A 13,472-nucleotide genomic window follows, 5' to 3' on the forward strand; every position below is an offset into this window, starting at 1 on the left:
GGTGACATCCATGACTAGCAAGTGAATATTTGTGACTAATAGTATTTTATTTATTTCTTTTTAACCCAGCTTATTTGCTACAATATTCATTACTAAGAACTGTAAGAGCAATTTTAAAAAGTACTTCTAAGACACACCCTTCAAAATATTATTTACCTCATTCCTGTGAGAGGAGAAGAATCAAACATTTACCTATAATAGTCAATAATAATATATATAATCCATTATATATATGACAGCACATTAATTAATCACATTACTTTTCAACTAGTGATAAAAATTCTTAGCTATTTTTTTCAAGTTTTATTAGTCATTTAATTCATCTGTTAAGCCATTACTCAGCTTCTGCTTGTGGGGTAGGTTCTGTTGTGGGAGAGTATGAATGCAGAAGCCGTGAACATACTTAGCCTCCTGCTATATGACGGTGTGGTATAGAGTAGTCCTCACACTGTCTGTGGTAAAGGGCCAGTTGTGGTTTTTCCCCTAATCCTTCGGGTACAGATGCTTTTATTAAATACAATAAAAATGAATTACTAGAAAAATGAAATTTTAAACAGTGATTTAAAACAAACTCCCTGTTTTATGTTATTAGATTAATAAGATACAAGATTATTTTGTGAAGTTGCTCAGTTTCTAAATATTTATTGTCAGTTCCTCTATTGACTTCGTGGCACTGGTTCACATACCACACTTTGACTAGCACTTGTTGAGACCACAAAAGGTAAAGTCTGTATCTAACAGATTCAATTATAGGGTAGTATTTTGTGTAACATCTTTGCCCAGGATTTGCAGAGACAACAAATTTAATTGAATTTAGTACGCTTCTTTTTATTAGGAATTAGGAATAAATTATTTCGCTGCTACTTTGGTATCTCTATATATTTGTGAAGTATAAAACAAAAGGAAAATAATTGTGGAATGAGTTTAGTTAGGAAGAGATTTTTAGATGAGGTGAATCTAGAAATGAACAGGCTTTGGTCTTTATTTCTATTTGTCTTGAACTTGGTTGTCTGGATAGGGAAAGTGTTGATCAGTAAACTTACCCAGTTTAGTCATGGTCTAGACAATGGACAAGGAAGGCATTTGTAGCTCTCATTTTCATCAACTGTACTTAAACTCTAGCTTCATTCTTGAAAATCTTAAGACTTTTGATGAGTGATGGACATGAACACAACATTTGAACTGAATATTAGTTGTATTGGATGATCTATTACTTAGCACAGGGTTGTACATAGATTGACTGTCCTGTTCTGTTACCTTGCTTTGACTTCACGTCCTGGAACAATGTCACGGGGATACATTATTCATTTGAAGAAAAAATGTCAACTGAACCTTCCCTTAGATTTGTTCAGATTTCAGATAAGGAACTCGGAAGTACTGATTCCTGGCAAACTTCTCAGTTTTTTTATGCCTCTCAACATGTGTGCGCGTGCACACACACACGTGTGCGCACAAATTAAATTTGACATTCAGAACATTTGCTTAAAGAAACAACGATATACCAAATGAGGGAGTTTTTACATTTTACAAAGTCACTGGTTTATACTACTCAAAAATGTCTTAGAAGACAAAGTCTGAGCAACTGATCCAGATTAAAGGATACTAAAGAAACATTACCACTAATGCCAATGTGTGATCCTGGACAAAATGCGATGTCAGGGAAAAATTTTGCTTTAGAAGCTATTATTAGACAATTGCGGAAATATGAATATGGTCTCTTTCTATATGATAATAACAATATATCAGTGTTAGATTTCACCAATTTAATAATTGGAGCTATATAAGATAATTTTTTGTTCTTAGGAGATAGACACTAAAGTATTTCGGGCAGAAGGTCATAATGTCTCCAACTTAATCTAGAAGAGTTCAGCAAAAAATGTATATATAAATGGAGAGAGAGAATGATAATGCAGATGTGTTAAAATGCTAACAATTGATCAATCTAGGTGATGGATATATAGCAGTTTATTCCACTCTTCTTACTGTCTTTATGTTTGAAATATTTTTAAAATGAAAAGTTTTAAAAGGTTAGATTACTCTTTCAAGAGACAGGGTGCTGTCTGTGAGAAATATCATGGGCTTATATATTTTCAGTTTGCACAGAATTTATGAGGCTATTTGTAGAGAGATATGTGTGTTATGATGCCATTTATAGCATTGTCTTACCAAAAGCATCCATCTTTTCAAGTTAACTTATCCCAACCATTTCCAATGATCAGAGCATCTTGGTTTTTTTTGTTGTAGTTGTGTTTTTTTTTTTTTTAAACTAGGATTATGACTATCGGGGCCTACACAAGTGTTTTGGTTAAGTGAATAAGCCATATGAAAATAAAGGCTCCTGAGAAGACAAAGTTACTCTATTTTTCGTATAGAAAATAACTTTGATCTAGGAATTTTGGTTTAAACTAGTTGTAAGAATCACAGTGAAGGGGTATGGGGAATGTAGAATACTGATTTTTATAATGTCAAGAAGCCCTTTAAACTTGACTTTAAGAACATACCTTTTAATTTATGTCTAAAGAAATAATAAGTAATAAATTCGCATGTGTTCACTTGGAATGTATTTCCTCTACTGCACCATTATATTTTCAGAATAAAAAAAATCACCTTCATAGTTCAAAGCAAATAAATATGGTCATTCAAGTTTGGAAAGTACTGATTCAAACAGTGTTGTTTTTAATTCTTTGATTTTTAAAATTAAAATTAAAATAATTAATAAAACACTAAACCAAACTATTAGTATAATCATGAAGTCTTTAAATTGCATTAAAACATAACTTTCAAAATTACCAATGTCTTCTTTCACACATTCTCATTCTTTTTTGCTTCTTACTGTTTACTACACTGAGATAATTCACACGTTTCAACCATCTGGGAAACATTTAATAATTATTTGCTTATTGAAAGAAAATTAAAAATACAGAAAGAAGGGAGAAGAATTTTAAATATGCTACTGCCTGAATTCCCTTAGGATCACTCTTACATGTAAAAGTGGTTCAGCATTTATTTTCAAGAAGTCTGTAAGTATGTCTGGCCAGTCACTATATCTGAAATATTAAACAAACAAACATAAAATGTATTGCTGAGTCTACCCAGGATCAGTTTGACTAGATTGGATTTATACAGCATTTGGATTTAATAAATTGCTGCTATTTTATGTATAATATCAAATTATTCCCTTAGACTGAAATTTTTACTTGTTAACTTTTCATTGGTTTTAGGCAGTGTATTAACATGGAAATAAAAGAATACAAAGTAATTTTAATTACTTGATTTTTATCACTAATGATTGAAAGGCCAATGAGAAACTTCTGACACTTAATTCATTTTCCAGTGGAATAAACAAGAATTACTTAGGTTGAGAGAAAACCTTTATTTTTGTATAGTTTGTATTTCTATATTTAAATACAAAATTTTTTTTAAAAATTTCATTTAAAAAAATTAAATGAAATTTTAAAGTTGGATATAGGGACTTACATATCTATGTGTGGGGACACACATATATGCAATTATTTTTACTCGTAAAAATCTTTTATTGGCCAAGTGTGGTGACTCATGCCTATAATCTCAGTGCTTTGGGACGGCTGAGGCAGGAAGATCACTTGAGTCCAGGAGTTGGAGACTACCATGGGCAACATAATGAGGCCTTCATCTCTAAAAAAAATGGTTTTAAATTAGCTGGGTATGGTGGTCTGTGCCTGTAGTCCTGCTACTCAGAAGGCGGAGGTGCGAGGATTGCTGGAGCCCAGTAGTTTGAGGTGAATCATGATTGTGCCACTGGAACCATGATCATGCTACTGCATTCCAGCTTGAGTGATAGAGTGAGACCTTGTCTCTTAAAAAAATCTCTCTTTTTTTTTTAAACTTCCTTATTTTATGTCTTTAAAGTTTTTTTTTTTTTTTTGAGACAGTTTTGCACTGTCACCCAAGCTAGAGTGCAGTGGTGCCATCTCGGCTTGCTGCAGCCTCTGCTTCCCAGGGTAAGGCAATTCTCGTCTTCAGAGTAGCTGGGATTACAGGCATGTGCCACCATGCCTGGCTAATTTTTGCATTTTTAGTAGAGACAGAGTTTCACCATGTTGCCGAGGCTGATCTTGAACTCCTGAGCTCAAGCAATCTGCCTGCCTCAGCCTCCCAAAGTATTGCGATTACAGGCGTGAACCACTGCAACCAGCCTAGAGATAGGGTCTTGCTGTTTCTCAGGCTGAACTCAAACTTCTGGGCTTAAGTGATTCTCCCACCTTAGCTTCCTGAATAACTGGGACTATAGATATGTGCCACCATGCCGACTGGAGTAGTAAAAAATCTTAATGTTTTAAGGAATGTGGTTGGAGAGCTGCCTTTACACTTACTTTGGAAGATTTCTTTAGGTTTGGTTATATTTTTCTGAAAAACAATAAATGCTATACTAAACCTGCTATTAGTGATTTAAAAAAATGCTAGTTTGAGCCTGATGCAGTGGCTCACACCTGTAATCCCAGCACTTTGGGAGGTTCAGGTGGGTAGATTACCTGAGCTCAGGAGTGCAAGACCAGCCAGGGCAACATGGTGACACCCTGTCTCTACTAAATACAAAAAAGTTAGCCAGAGTGTGTAGTCGCTACTCTGTAGGCTGAGGCATGAGAATTGCTTGAACCCAGGAGGCAGAGGTTGCAGTGAGCTGAGATCCCTCCACTGCACTCTAGCCTGGGTGACAGAGCAAGACTCTGTCTCCAAAAAAAAAAAGCTAATTTGTTTAAGTAATATTGGAATTTTGAAATATCAAAGTAGGCTGGGCGTGGTGGCTCACGCCTGTTATTCCAGCACTTTGGGAGGCCTAGGTAGGCGGATCACTTGAGGTACAGAGCTCAAGACTAAACTGATGAACATGGCGAAACCCCCTCTCTACTAATATCGTGGGAATCAGGAGACTGGAGAGACCAGTAGGTGGAACAGGAGGATTTTATTGAGTGCACTTAGACCCAGTGGATTAACATCCGAAGACTGGGCCCCAAGCAAAGGCAGGGCTTGGCTTATATACACACTTTTGAAACGGGGTTGACTAGTTTGAAACAAGCTTATAGTGGCGTGAAGTGTAGTGGCGTGAAAGCTCATATACAGAGGCAGAACAAAGGCAGTTAATTAAACTGTGACAGGTTCATAATGCAGGCTTATGAGTGACTCTTGCTATGTAGCCTGGATGGCTGTTATCTAGCTTTGCTCGAGATCCTTGCACGGGCTTATCTCATAACCTTTGCTATGGCGCCTAGATGGTTGCAATCCAGGCCCACTCAGGCATGTCTCATGACCTTTGCTGTGTTGCTCAGATAAAACAGACTACTTGAAGTTGCTAGTTATAGAAAACAGGAATCTGTAAACTCATAGGTTTACTCACATCATAAGAGAGAGGAAAATTTGTTTCTCTTCTCCCTGTATTTGAGGGAGTGCTGGGAGAGTCTCCAGAGCACATTCCTTTGAGCCCTGGCTTCTTGGATAATGTTGTTGATACTTTGCCTGGGTCTGGGCTTTGCCCGTTACTGCCTTTGGGATGAGTTAGCCTAACACCTAAAGCTTGTTTCCTTCTCTTTTTAATTTTATTTTTCTTTATTTGTTTAATTTCCTGCCTCACTAAAAATACAAAGAATTAACTGGAATTGGTGGCAGGCGCTGTAATCCAAGCTACTTGGGAAGTTGAAGGAGGAGAATTGCTTGACCCCAATAGGCGATGTTGCAGTGAGCCAAGATCGCACCATTGCACTACAGCCTGGGTGACAGAGCGAGATTCTGTCTCAAAAAAAAAAAAAAAAAGAAATATTGAAGTAGTTTCTGTATCTTTTAAATTTAAATTTGTATGGTAGCCAACTATGACATTGTGGATATAATAATTCAGCAGGATTTCTATGCTTTCTTATTGTCTTTAGCTGGGCAGATGCTCAAACTCAAATCCAAAACATTGCTGCATCTTTTGACCAGGAGGCAGCTGCCATTCTTATGGCCCGACTAGCAATATATAGAGCAGAAACAGAAGAAGGTCCAGATGTGCTTAGGTGGCTGGACAGACAGCTCATTCGACTGGTAAGAAGTAAACACTGTACTTTTCTAAATTTGTATGCTTTCATTTATAGTAAATGTTTGTTGCATAATCTCTTTCAAAGTACTTAACAGTGTATCTGAAATACTGTATGAGAAACTCCTATTCAAATTACTGAGACAGTAGCACAGTAATGAATAGTAGAATTCAGTAATCTCTTCCAGTAAACTAGATTGCCTTTTTTCCTTAAAAATTAAGAGTGACAATTTAGTAACCTATTATTTTTCTATTCTTATTGGCTGGAATGAAGTTAGTTCCAAATTTAATTCTGTATTATTGTAACAATTTTTATTGCTTTTTAACATATTTCTTCATTGCTGTGGCTTTAGTTTTTTACTTTCATTTTAATGGAACTGTTATATATGCATCTTTTAAAAGAAATTAGGTCAGGAATGGTGGCTAATGGCAGTAATCCCAGCACTTTGGATCAGGAGTTCAAGATCAGCCTGGGCAACATGGCGAAACCGCCGTCTCTACAAAAAATTCAAAAAAATCAGCTAGGCGTGGTGCTGTGTGCCTGTAGTCCCACCTACTCCAGAGACTGAGGTGGGAGGATCACTTGAGCCCAGGAGGTTTGAGGCTGCAGTGAGCTGTGATCGTGCTGCTGCATTCCAGCCTGGGCAACAGAGTGAGACCCTGTGTCAAAAAAGAAATGAACCAGGGTAGAAAAATTATACTTATTAACATGCAAAATATAGACAAGTCTGTATTATCTGGTTCTAGATTACCAACATGCAGGCTAATAAAGTTATTAGTAGCGTTGATTTACTTGGGCTTTTAACATGCCGGAACACCATTACTGTACTTGCATTATGACATAGAGTACTTTATTAAGCTTAGTTTCTTTTTCTTTTTTTTTTTCTGAGACAGGGTCTCACTTTGTCACGCAGGCTGCAGTTCATTGAGATGATCATGGCTCACCATAGCCTTGACCTCTCCCGCTCAAGTGGTCCTCCCACCTCAGCCTCCTGAGTAGCTGGGACTGCAGACACACACCACCACACCTGGCAAATTTAGAAATTTTTTGTAGAGATGGAGTCTCCTTATGTTGCGTAAGAGAGGTCTCGAACTCCTGGGTTTAAGTGACTCTCCCATCTCTTTCTCCCAAAGTGTTGAGATTACAGGTGTGAGCCACCATCACCATACCTGGCTAATTAAAAAAAAATTTTGTAGAGACTGGGTCTCACTGTTTTGCTCAAGGTAATCTCAAACTGCTATGCTCAAGCACGCCTACCACCTTGGTGTCCCAGAGTGTTGGGATTTTACGAGCATGAGTCACCACACCCAGCTAAGCCCAGTTCTTAATGCTCCATTTTTAGTCAGCAACCTCTGGCTTATTAATTGTTTGAAGGTACTTCTTTATGCACTCTTTAGCTTAAATACCCTGTTGAGAACTCTATTTGCTAAGCTATCGAATTTCTGTGTCTGGTGTTTTTTGTGTTGTTGGTGTAGGTTTTCATGTAATTTTAAAAATTCTTGAGTGAACTAGACTTGTTTTAAAAAGCTAGCTGTTTTTGTAGCATCATTCATAACTTTTTCCATTTTACCTCCAAGAGTTTTTTTATACTAGTACCTCTTTGAAAAAAGCAGCTTTATGACAATATTACCTTAAAAACAAGAGAGATTAAATCTCTCACAGGGTCCACTATTGATGGGACACTATTAGCACAAATGCCAACACAGTTCCTTCAAGGTGAATCTTTTGTTTCCAGATAGATATAACACTAAATATATTTTGACCCTTGCTTATTTAGGACAGCAGAAAAGTTTCGCTTTGTAGCAGAAATTTTCCTTGAATTATACTGTTATTTAGAAATCTGACATGACATCAGTGAAACCTGTTAACTTGTCAATCTGTAGAGAATCTGTTTTTTTCAGCTTATCATACACAGATGTCTCCAGCATCATGTGACATGTCATCAGTGCTTTGACTTATTGTACTTGTTTAAATGGGACCTTTTCAATTTCTCAGACTACATCTTTTTTTTTTGAGACGGAGTTTGGCTGTTGTTGTCTAGGCTGGAGTGCAATGGTGCAACCTTGGCTCACTGCCACCTCTGCCTCCCAGGTTCATGCAATTCTCCTGCCTCAGCCTCTGGAGCTGCTGGGATTACAGGCGCACACCACCATACTGGCTAATTTTTTGTATTTTTAGTAGAGATGGGTTTCACCATGTTGGCTAGGCTGGTCTTGAACTCCTGACCTCAGGTGGTCCACCTGCCTCGGCCTCCCAAAGTGCTGGGATTACAGCCATGAGCCACTGCATCTGGCCTCAGACAGCATCTTGTCCTAGCATTTTCACTTACTATGATTTTACATATTGGCAATATTCTTTTCTCAACAACTGTGTGACTTTTCCTTTTCTAGATAAGTTGTGCTCTGAAATAGCTTGCTTCCTTAGTTTTTTTCACTAATTGTGACTTTGTCTCAACAAATGCTTTATTGTTTAGAGATTCTAAAAGCTGCTTGGTGTAGTCATCACCTTTTGCTTGTCAAATGGCTGTGATTTGTAGTAAAGGGCTTTTTCCATTTTGCCAGAGGCATTGCTGAATTTGTAGGTTGTCACATATGACACAAAATTGAATAGTACAACTTTGATTACTGTCCCCTGTAAAACCCACTGATTTTCTTGTAAAGGTGGATTTTTTGTGTGTTTCCCTTGTTGCATGAGTACACTGAAATGACTCAGATGATTGTAATTCTTCAGAATTATCAGGATTCTCTGGAGATTTATGTCTAGAATTGTTTTCTTTTATATCTTTTATCTCACACCTCAACTTCAAGATTTTTTTTTTTTTTCCAACTTTTAAGTTCAGGCATACATGTGCAGGATGTGCAGGTTTTTTATATAGGTAAGCGTGTGCCATGGTGGTTTACTGCATAGATATCCCATCACCCAGGTATTATAGGCCAGCATCTATTAGCTATTCTTCCCAATGCTCTCCCTCCCCTCACTCCCCACAGGTGCCCAGTGTGTGTTGTTGCCCCTCATGTGTCCATGTGTTCTCATCAGTCAGCTCCCACTTGTAAGTGAGAGCATGTGGTGTTTGCTTTTCTATTCCTGTGTTAGTTTGCTGAGGATAATGGCTTCCAACATCTGTGTCCCTGCAAAGGACATGATCTGGTTTTTTTTTTTTTGGAGACGTAGTCTTGCCCTGTCACCCAGGTTGGAGTGCAGTGGGACGATCTCGGCTCACTGCAACCTCCTCCTCCAGGTTCAAGCAATCCTCCTGCCTCAGCTTCCCAAGTAGCTGGGATAACAGGTGTGCGCCACCACACCCAGGTGTTTTTTTTTGTATTTTTAGTAGAGACAGGGTTTCACCATGTTGGCCAGGCTGGTCTTGAACTCCTGGCCTTGAGTGATCTGCCTGTCTTGGCCTCCCAAGTGCTGGGATTACAGGTATGAACCACCACGCCCAGCTAATCTTGTTCCTTGTTATGTCTGCAGAGTATTTCGTGGTGTATATGTACCACATTTTCTTTATCCAATCTATTGGTGGGCATTTAGGTTGATTCCATGACTTTGTCTCACACCTCAGTTTCAAAAATTGCCACACTGTTTGACATGTTTGTAAAACATAAACACTAATGTAAAACAGAGGGGCCTAGTAATTAATTAAATGAGACGACTGCAAAAAGTACAAAATTACATAAACCTCAGAACGTACTTTACTTCTAATTTACACATTCTACATTTTGCAGCATTTACAACAGCAGCAGGGCAGTTGGGGCTAGAGACCAGATGAGTCTTGTGACCCCATTTTATGATAATGACTGAAGGAAGCAAGGGTTTATCTGTCATGTTAAAGATGTCCAAAACAGATATGGTGCCAGCACCAATTTGGCTCTCTAATGCACACTGTCTCCAAAACAGTACACAAAAAATGATGTTTCTTTTTAATTGAAGTTACTCTAGTAAGTCATCAAGGAAAAGAAAACACTTATATTACTTTGCTAAATTGAGGCAAAGAAATTTGTTAGTATGATTTCCTAGATTTTTTATTAGGGAAAAACTTATAAAATTTTTAATACCTAAACAGTATTTACTTTTTCTCTTTGTGTTGCTGTTGTTGTAATAGCTAAAAATTCAGCAGTGAAGTTATCAGTACAAGAAAATGAGTCTCCTAGAATAGCTACTGAAACTAAAGTGCGTTATCACCTAAGTCATTTATCACATAAGATATTGGTATCCACACATGATTTACTGCCTCTATTCTCAGTCTCTTGTTCAGATCCATTGTGCATCCAACTTCAGGGATCTGTTCATCTCTTTCTTTTCTTTTCTTTTCTTTTTTCCTTTCTTTCCTTCTTTTGAGATGGGGTCTTGCCATATTACTTACCCAGGCTGGACTTGAACTCGTGTGCTCAGGTGATCCTCCCACCTCAGCCTCCCGAGGAGCAGGAACTACAGGCCTGTGCCACTGCTCCTGGCTTCCTTTTTGACTCCTGGCCTTTTCTGTTTCACTACTTAAAATTAATGGCTGATTCATCTTTGAAACCTTGGGTTTACCCATCAACCACTAATTGTATTCTCCCTTTAGCTGCATTGCTAGCCATCATGGGTAAACATTTCATCTAATCAGACTTGGCTCAGGAAATCTTCTGTCTTAAGACTATTGAGACTTTCCCTGCAAGCCAGGTTTCCTCTTGCTGCACCAATGAGATGAAGCACTTTAGTTTTGCTGTTTTTACAGATATCACTTTTGTCATGACCATTTTCTTATAGAGGTTAGGCATTGACCTCTAGGGTCCTTTTATGTGGCTGCCTTTATGCATAAATAATTACTGAATTAGAGAAGGAATTAGCCTTTTAGTAAGGGATGTTATTTTCCTCAAGAAAATCATATTACTGTTGTTTTATCTGCCCAGTTTTATTACTTCTGAATAACTCAAATAGTGGGTCTTGGATATACCTTCTTTATGCTTCAGTCTGTTTCCCATTGGTATCAGTGTTTTGGTTGGGTTGTAAATAAGGACTGCTCCTCATGACTGAAGTAGTTGATACTAGAGCATTTTACAGGTGTTCAAAAAAACTATTTTTTTCTTTTTCGAGACAGGATCTTGCTCTGTTTCCCAGGCTGGCTTGCATTGGCATGATCATGGCTTACAGAGTAGCCTCAACCACCTAGGCTCAAGCAATCCTTCTACCACAGCCTCTTGAGTAGCTGGGACTATAGTCACGTGCAACCATGCCTGGCTGATTTTTAAAATTTTTTGTAGAGACAGTATCTCACTGTGTTGCCCAAGATGGTCTCAAACTCCTGGGCTCAAGTGATCCTCCTGCGTTGGCCTCCCAAAGTGCTCAGATTATAGGCATGAGTCACTACACCTGGCTCAAAACTTTTTTTTTTTTTTTTTAGATAGAATCTTGCTCTGACACCCAGGCTGGAGTCCAGTGGCGCGATCTTGGCTCACTGCAACTTCTGCCTGCCGGATTCAAGCAATTCTCTTGCCTCAGCCTCCCAAGTAGCTGGGATTACAGCCGTGCACCACTATGCCTGGCTTATTTTTGTATTTTTAGTAGAGACAGGGTTTCACCATGTTGGCCAGGCTGGTCTTAAACTCCTGACCTTGTGATCCTCCTGCCTCGGCCACCCAAAGTGCTGGGATTACAGGTGTGAGCCACTGTGCCTCGCCAAATTTTTTTTTTTTTTTTTTTTTTAAATAGAGATGGAGGTCTTGCTATTTTGTTCAGGCTGGTCTTGAACTCCTAGGCACAAACGGTCCTCCTGCCTTGGCTTCCCAAAGTGCTGGAATTACAGGCGTCAGTCACTGTGCCAGCCTTTTTGGTGTTTCAGGGCACATGTTGAGCTTTTTTGTTGTTATCTAAGAGCTCTTTCTTTGTTGTGAGAGATACTTAGTTAAAAAATATCCAAATATTTTAAGGTGAGTTATTAATTACATTGGGGCAATGTGGTATTTGTTTCTGAAATTTAATGTTTTTTATTTGGTTTTGTCTCTTGGTAAGTCTATAAGTAATACTATAATTTTATCCTTTATCAAGTATCTGCTTCCTGATGATTGGTAACTTCTTGTAAATAGAATATTTATAGGCAACAGTGTTAGCTTTTATTCCAGGAAATAAATTACTAACACATTTTATTTTATTTAGTGTCAGAAATTTGGAGAATATCATAAAGATGACCCAAGTTCCTTCAGATTTTCAGAAACTTTCTCCCTTTATCCACAGGTAAGTAGGTAAAAGATTCGTATTCTTTTCTTTTCTTTTTTTTTTCTTTTTTAGAGACAGGCTCTCACTGTGTCACCCAAGCTGAAGTGTAGTGGCTCCATCATAGCTCACTGTAACCTGGAACTCCGGGCTTAGTCAGCCTCCTGAGTAGCCAGGACTACAGGTGTGTATTTTTTTTGGTAGGGATGGTTTCCTGCTATGTTGCTCAGCCTCATCTTGAACTCTTAGCCTCAAGAAGTCCTTCTGTCTTGGCCTCCCAGAGTGCTAAGATTGCCACACCCAGCCAGACCCATATTCTTTTCTTATGCGGCCAGTAGCATTGAGCCTCATTTTTCCTTTTTTATTGCTCTTTTTATAGTACCTATTTTATTGGGTTATTCTTTTCATTAGATAAGTTTGGGATAGCTAAGAAATTAATATTGTGTTGTGAGTAGTTGGTGAAAAGTATATAGTATTTTTATATTGGCCTTGCAAATAGTCATTTATTTGTGGTGAATAGAGACTTACACTGGAACCCTGCAGTGGACAGAATTAGGTGTCAGGCTGGTTAGTTTTCCATTTGACATAAGGGGACCTAAGTATAGTGGTACCAGAAGGACTTCATCTGAGGTTATTGTACCAGTTAGCTAGTCTTGCAGTATAGTATCACACCTGAGAACAATTTTATGGGGCCAGACTAGATAAATAGAAAAGAAACTAATTTGATTTACCTTACAGAATGTTTTCCACCTGGAGCAGTGGAATCTATCCCTCCATCCTCCTGTTGATTTGATAGATATTTTTAAGTCTCTGTGTTCACAGTACTATGTGCAAGGAACTTTAGGAGGATACAGGTGACTGAGATGGATCCCTCTTACAAGGAGCTTTTAGTCTAAAGGGCGAGATGTGAAATACACATAAACAGCACAGAACAGAAACTGAGAAATGCTATGAGAGATATATAGAATTTAAAGGAAACTTAAAGGAATCCTTCTAAATGGATGATTTTATATATCTTTTGAAGGAGGAGGTGGCCTTTTAGCTTAACTTGGAAGGATGATTAATATTGAGATGTGGAAATTCATATTTTTGCCCATGAGAACTTTGTTTAAAGCATCAGCTTTCTTTTTCAGAGCTGCTCTGTTTTTTGTTTTTTTGTTTTGAGGATCCTTTATTGTTGATTAATCTATAACCCAGAAACTCCATGCTTATAGAGGGGAGACTTCCCTAAAA

General features: G+C 38.0%; 1 protein-coding gene across 1 annotated transcript in view; it reads left to right on the forward strand.

The window, feature by feature from the left end:
* Nucleotides 1-13,472, forward strand: part of SEC23A (Sec23 homolog A, COPII coat complex component) — a 72,107-nt gene that overhangs the window by 42,681 nt on the left and 15,954 nt on the right. The window contains exons 14-15 of the mRNA XM_009211444.2: nucleotides 5,901-6,054; nucleotides 12,183-12,260. Of these exons, the coding sequence (XP_009209708.1) occupies nucleotides 5,901-6,054; nucleotides 12,183-12,260 (232 nt within the window). The remainder of the gene's footprint in view (nucleotides 1-5,900; nucleotides 6,055-12,182; nucleotides 12,261-13,472) is intronic.

The sequence above is a fragment of the Papio anubis genome, chromosome 7 (genome assembly GCF_008728515.1).
Source record: "Papio anubis isolate 15944 chromosome 7, Panubis1.0, whole genome shotgun sequence".
Lineage (NCBI taxonomy): Eukaryota > Metazoa > Chordata > Mammalia > Primates > Cercopithecidae > Papio > Papio anubis.